The following is a 7,023-nucleotide window of genomic DNA, read 5'->3' on the forward strand; positions in this document are numbered from 1 at the left end:
GAAATTCGAGATCATGTGATCATTGACGTTTTCTCCCTCTTCCACTTCCAACTCTTGAAGCAAATCATTGCGAAGCCACACGCGTCTCTTAAGAAGGGTTTCAACCAGAAAAGCATTTTTAGACACTCTTCTTAACGTTTTCCATCGATTGTTCCTGTTGTCAATGAAAGGTCAGACCAGAACGCTCTACGGTTGGCCCTTGCTAACGTTTGGATTGCAGTGGATCAGAAACAATCTACGTGCCATTGGCCACCTGGAGGTCAATATTAGCCCTCTGCGCTTCCGCTGTTGAACACCTGGTCCCGGCCTGCAGACCCTGACTCGTTATGTGGCAGCCGATGAGATGCTGATCTACAACCGTGGAGCCAGTAAGCCGCCTTTGCCCGTTTATAACGCTGCCAATCTTTGTCGCTGAGAAAAAACATGGCTTCCGCATTAACCGGTACGAACGTGCAATTAGTCGGTCTTCGATCGGCCCAGGTTGCGGCAGCGACTTTAGGAGCAGTCGCTTCCTTATCTTCAACCCCGTTTCTTGCGACAACCGCGTCTAGCAGTCAATCCGTGCTGGCAAGTCTACAGGTATGTGGGTTTTCTTGTCCGGTTCCTGCACAGGACTTGTGCATCCACAGACGTTGAAAACCAACAAGCAGGAGATAGGCCAACTTGCGAAAGATGTGGCACAAATCCTGAGTGGTATTGTTGCCCTCGAAGTTGGTCGCGACAAGGACAGCATGGTTGAACCCGAGCTATTACATGAAATTGGGAAGTTTGCAGAGTCTGTTTCTCTCTTCTTTGGCTATTATCGAGGACTCAGGCATAGCCACAGGACAATGAGCAAGTTCCAACTGTGGCTCGATGCCTACCAGCGGACCAGCAAACTCCGTCGCCTATTCCGTCAATCTGAGGAATCTGTGCAACTGCAGGCATGCAAGAAGGGAGTTCAACAAGCTCTAAATATTTTCAAGGTGAGCCCAGCAACATCTACAACAAGCGACCCATTGATTTATCCCAGAAATACGCTGAATTAGCGGTCTCTACCAACGTGGAATCGATGATTCGAGACGCTCAAGCAAGACATGACCAGCTCATTGAGTTAATGGGCTCCGACTCCGACAGCTCTTATTCGGTAGGTACAAAGAAGAGACGCATATTTCATCTCAAACCGAGACAGGCACCATTCTCTCTTTCTTACTCTGCGGGAAGGTAAGCCTCAATACTACCAAGTCTGATGTTTTAACAAGCTTCCCTAGTACTGGGTCACTGTCATTATTACCACCAGTTCCACAGCTCTTCAATGGCCGTGAACGCGAACTCCGCCAATTGATCCATCTGCTTTTGACTCAAGCTGCACGAGTGGCCATCCTAGGCCCCGGCGGGATGGGAAAGACAAGTCTTGCTGTCGCCACACTGCATGATGAGGATATAGTGAAGAAATATCCAAACCGACATTTCATTCCATGCGACTCCGCATTCACCGTTTCCCATCTTACCACGATCATTGGCATTAACCTTGGCCTTGAACCCGCATTCCGGACGCGCCAGGGAATCATACGGCACCTTACGGAGAAATCGTCATCCTTGCTCGTCTTGGACAACTTCGAAACACCATGGGAACCCCAAGAAAATAGGCCCGGCGTTGAGGATTTTGTCTCTGCCTTGTCTGATATTCCACATGTGGCCCTTGTGGTATGCCTATGGCTCGCTGAACTTGGTCATATGCTAACAACCTTGTACAGATGACCATGCGAGGTACCGAGCGGCCTAGCAAGACGCTTTGGACGCGGCCATTCATGCCTCCTCTCGAACCGTTGTCAGACGTTGCTGCCCGCCAAACTTTCCTCGACATTGTTGATGAACAGGATGAACCCGGAATTGTCGATGATCTTCTCGCCCTGACGGACAATGTCCCCCTTGCGGTCAACCTTGTCGCTCGAGTTGCCGCAGTTGAAGGCTCCGCAAAAACCCTTGAACGTTTCAAGGTAGAGAGGACAGCAACTTTGATCGACGGAAACGACAAGCGGTCCAATATCGAGACTTCAATCCGCATATCTCTATCCAGTCCGCGAATCAAATCATCTCCTCACGCACAAGAGCTTCTCAGTCTTGTGTCACTCTTACCTGACGGGGTTTTTGATGTTGATCTTCTTCAAAGTCGGCTGCCCATTCCTGATGTCCTTTCCCACAAGATTATTTTGATTCGAACCTCGCTTGCCTATGCAGACCCTTCAGGAAGGCTGCGTGTATTGGCTCCCATTCGAGAATACATCCAAGTTGCTCATCCGCCAATGCCTCTTACCTTACGTCGCCTCCGCCTCCACTTCCACATCCTGTCGGAGTTGTGGGATGCCTTCATTCACCGGCGCAGCCTGATGACCGACCTCTACCTCCGGCTCTCGTTGAACATGGGAAACATGCACCAATTACTGATCCGTGGTCTGGATGACGATCCGGTGGACCTAAAAATCACCGCGCAGACGATTCTAAGGCTGAATTACTTCAGCCGGCTGATGAGTCGAGGAATCTCTCCATTATTTTCTCGAATACCCGCCATTCTTCCCTCATTGGACGACGACTTCATCGCTTTGCAGTATCACATCGCGGTGCTGCTCAGCTGGCAATTCATCAAAATCGCCGATCCGGACAACCTAATTGAGACTGCAATCTCCCTTTTGCCAAGACTGGAGCGACCAAGATTAGAAGGTCTGTGCAGATCCTCCCTACAAATAGTTTCTGACTGCTGTTCTAGCTGCATTATATAACGCGGCTGGGGAATACTATCTCGACTGCGCGCATGATTCTAAAAAAGCAAGACTGTTCTTTCAACGTGCACTTGTATTGGGCATCAAATCGGACGAGATGGTCCCTCAAGCACGTGCCATTGGTGGATTGGCTTTGCTCGAATGGTTCCAGGGAAATCATAAGGAATGCATCCGTCTTGCGCGGGAGCAACAGCGATTGGGATATTTAATGGACAACACCATTGCTGAAATCAGTGGGAGTCGGCTCCGTGCAATGGCCCTGACGGCCATTGGCGATTTCCGGGAAAGCGCCAGGGCCCTAACTGAAGGACGCGCAGCGATAATCAGGACTCATATGCTCAACTCACAATACGACAGTATGTTCATGAACGTCGAAGCGGAAATGCATCTAGTCAAGACCGAGTATCAAGAAGCACGCGAGTTGTATGCGAAAATTGAACGACAGTCCTCGGCAGTGTTTAGTCCGCAGACATACGCATACGCCGTCATAGGCCTTGCTTTTGTCGACATTGAGATTGGCGTTCACCCTGACTTGATTCTCGCTCACATCAAGACTGCCCATGAGCCACTTCATCGGTCGAATGATCTTCGAGGGACGCAGATAGTAGACCTTTGTGAGGGTTGCCTCTCATTGCGGGAGGGCAATAAGCTGCACGCCCGACAAACCCTTACTCGTCTTTTTGGTGAATTCCGTGCTGACGACGAGGAATGTACATTCATGTGTCTCACGAGACTGGCCGATCCAACCAACCGTCTTCATGACTTGGCGGATGCTGTCCGCTGGGCTACTGTGTTTTTCGCGTTCGCTCAGCGCAAAAGCAATCGACTGGCAATACACCAAGCGCTCCGATGTCTCGCTGAGGTCGCGATTTGGGGCGGGGACAGAACCGAGGGCTTCAATCTGCTCCAACTTGCATTGGAGGGGTTTACTGCGATGGACGTCCATCACAGTCGAGCACAGTGTTTGGGCTCCCTGGCAAGGCTTGAACTTCGAATGGGCAATCGTATGAAGGCGGAAGAGTTGTGGCGGACTGCACGGCCACTGTTTGAGCGTTGCCATCAGTTGGACCAGGTAGAGCGCATTAACACCTCGCTCTCTAAACTCGTGTTGTCTGACGGTGGCCGAGATAGAGTAGTTGCACTCGCTTGACATGAAAAGTTGTCGTTCGGAACTGATCTTGATCACTTGTCACAATCGAGGTTGTCCTGTTGTGTAGTACTTAAATTTCGTCATTCAACAAATCCTCTCTCAGGCTACCTCGATGGCCTGGGTGGATGTTCCAATAGTGGGTGGTACTCCTCCCTCGCTGAGCACGTTAATAGTCTTGCTCAGGTCTTGGACTGTGGCTCAGACACGATTAAAGCAGGCTGTAAGGCTCTCTCATGATTCCAGGGCCCTGCTGAATACAACAGTTGCTGGTTAAGATGTCTCCTGCATCCACTATGCTCTTCCACTCAAATTTCTTAGGTTCCGATGCCCCGCACTCGGTGTTTCGGTAAGAACTACGATCGTAACTTGTCAGAAGCAGAGGGTTCACAAATTATTCTAGCTCTGTTATAGGTTATCCTCGTCATGGCGGAATCGACATCTTTGGCAATACGGGTATCTTGATCGGGTTCCTTCCTCCTTTCACGACTGTCCTCGCTACTAATGGGCGAACCTAGCGATGCAGCTCTTTCCCGCTCCGAAGGCACACTACATTCTGCAATCGAAGCAGGCGTCATTACAAACTGGGACCACGCTCAAATGCTCTGGAAGCATGCCTTCGACCATGAGCTCAATATCGCCATGGGCGATAACTCTGTACTCCTCACCGAACCAGTTGACATTCATACCCCAATTCGGCAAAAGGTAGCGCAAATTATGTTTGAAGATTTCAACGTTCCCGCACTCTGCATTCGACCAACTGCAATGCTAGCGCTACAGGGTGCTGGGCAAGTAACGGGCATGGTATTGGAGTCGGGCGCTGGAATGACACAGTCTGTTCCCGTCCACGAAGGACAAGTGCTTCGGCAAGGAGTTCGCAAGGCTGCGTATGGTGGTCGCGACATCACTGATTTCCTCGTATTGCTTCTTAAAAACCGCGGATACGAATTGAAGACTCGCGGGGAACGTGCCATTATCGACGAAATGAAGCAGAAGCTGTGTTTGATCACTGAGGACTTTGCTGTAGAGATGGCGAACGGCGCTGAGCTGGAACCAAGAGAACATACCAACGCGCTTCGCTACGAGCTGCCTGACGGCCAGACTATCACGATGGGAACTGCAAGGTTAGTTGATTTTGTCCTCTCAAGGCTTCGTGCTTGTTTTGTGGTAGATTCGTTGCTCCTGAGGCACTTTTTCAGCCATCACTTATGGGATCGAATCAAACACCGGTTCACGACACCATGTGCGTATTTCGCTGGTCTCCGACCTCCGTTCTAGTCTCTGACCGTCAAGCTTGGTAGCCTTGCCTCCCTAGCGTTTTCTGACCAGTCTATCCAACCAAACCTTGCCAGTAACATCGTCCTCTCCGGTGGCAATACATTGTTTCCCGGCTACCACGGCCGTTTGATGAACGAAATTGCGCGTTCTGCTCCGTCAGATCTTGTCTCGCATGCAAGTCAACTGTTCTTAAAATCTTGTTCTCTGGGTCGCCATTAACTTGTCACAGATCAGAGTTCATGCCTTGCCCGAGCGCAAGTACCTGACATGGCTCGGTGGTTCTATATTCGCGGAACAGAGCATGTTTCACCGGAGCTGTATGACGAAGCAGGAGTACGAGGAAATGGGTCCGGAAGGAATTATTTCAAGTAAGCTATCACCTTGCTTTGGCAAGGTCCCCCACCTTTGTTATTCGCTCCTTTAGGAAATCTTTCCAATCAAAAAAGTGCTAAATTACACACATCTGCCATTTCCTAACATATACAAACATATGTAAATATTCATAAACAAATACGCTCATAAACGAGGACCACCGAGAGTGCGATTGTGTCTGGAGATTATTAGTCACACCAAAAGCGCGATGTAATCCAAACCTTTTCCATTCTTGAGCTCGTTTAGTCTGCTCTGTCAATCGTTCCAATCTTTCATCTTCCACTCGCAGTTGCTCAGACGGATGGTTGGTGAAGAGCTCAGTGTTGAAACCCCTCAAAATTCGTATTGTATCTCGTCCTCTACTGCGCGACAGCGCCACATACGCGTGGAATGGTGTCAGTCTCCCGGTAGGTGGGTCACCAAGATCGATGATTACATATTCGAGAGTTTGCCCTTGAGACTTGAAGTCGGTAAATGCATATGCTGGAGTCATTGCGTATTGACGTCGCTTCACTGTTCTTGTCTTCGGAGTGCCGCCCGTAGGAATTTGGAAGGACATCACCGACGGGACAATAGGTAGAACACCATCTGGTAAGCCACCGATTGAGCCAAAGGTACTAGTGTCTGGCTTGAAGAACAACACCGCCGGCGGAAATCGCAGCCTAACTTTCCCCTCTTCGTCGGTCACCAACGGATACGGCTCTCTGTGATCAAGTTTCAGGTCCACAATTGTTCCGCGAGTCCCATTCGCGAGGTCCGCTTCGGTTGCGATGTTGAAAAGAACCATCGCTCGCATGCCTAGCGCGATGTTCACGTGCTCTTCGAGTCTGCCAGTCTGCTTTTGAGGCTTTGCCGCGACTACAACCCGCTCGCGCAGTGTAAGTGGTCGTCGATGTGGAGAGATGATATCTTCGGCGGGTGAAATATAGAAGCGGCTTGCCGTAGACCAGCAATGTCGCGTTAAGCTCGCCATGTTCCACTTCACTCTTGCACCATGACGCGGAGTTACCAATACTGCGTTGTTCCAAGGTGCTGATGAAAAGTCAGGAACATCGCATTCTGGATTTTGCAGTAGAAGCTTGTCCACTTCCCGAATGTCCTCGGCAGTACATGATCCCGTTCGCAAGCGATTCAGAATTTCCATCCATCCTGCGTCGCGCATGCGCATTTGCTGTGTGAGCGTAATAACCGTGTCGAATTGCAGATATAGCTTTGCACCCAATCGCCCTTCTTGCTTGTCATCGTTGATGTAGTAGAGTGCACCTGTCGGATTCGCTGGAGGGGGGAATTGGTGCATATCGCCACATAGGATGACATTAATTTCTCCGAATGCAACAGAACTGTCCGCGCGACCATCATGTCCTTTCACTACTCCTATGACGCAAGAAAGTTCCAACAGCAAGCGCTTCGTCAACATGCTCGCTTCGTCGATGATCAGATACTGGGTGGGAAGAATGTTACGTTGGC

General features: G+C 50.1%; 2 protein-coding genes across 2 annotated transcripts; both read left to right on the forward strand.

Moving 5' to 3' along the window:
- Nucleotides 1–423: 423 nt before the first annotated feature.
- MIND_00282700 (NB-ARC domain-containing protein) lies at nucleotides 424–3,909 on the forward strand (the record flags this gene model as incomplete). The annotated part of the gene is made up of 8 exons (XM_037359696.1): nucleotides 424–579; nucleotides 630–775; nucleotides 827–965; nucleotides 1,013–1,126; nucleotides 1,172–1,203; nucleotides 1,251–1,686; nucleotides 1,737–2,700; nucleotides 2,747–3,909. The coding sequence occupies 8 exons, from the start codon at nucleotides 424–426 to the stop codon at nucleotides 3,907–3,909; spliced, it is 3,150 nt and encodes a 1,049-aa protein (XP_037224791.1).
- Nucleotides 3,910–4,202: 293 nt separating this feature from the next.
- MIND_00282800 (actin) lies at nucleotides 4,203–5,403 on the forward strand (the record flags this gene model as incomplete). The annotated part of the gene is made up of 5 exons (XM_037359697.1): nucleotides 4,203–4,255; nucleotides 4,310–4,375; nucleotides 4,425–5,030; nucleotides 5,078–5,149; nucleotides 5,208–5,403. 5 exons carry the CDS (start codon nucleotides 4,203–4,205, stop codon nucleotides 5,401–5,403), a joined length of 993 nt encoding a protein of 330 aa, XP_037224792.1.
- Between the last annotated feature and the right edge of the window lie 1,620 nt (nucleotides 5,404–7,023).

The sequence above is a fragment of the Mycena indigotica genome (assembly GCF_014461135.1).
Source record: "Mycena indigotica strain 171206Taipei chromosome Unknown Mind.scaff0002, whole genome shotgun sequence".
Taxonomy (NCBI): Eukaryota; Fungi; Basidiomycota; class Agaricomycetes; order Agaricales; family Mycenaceae; genus Mycena; species Mycena indigotica.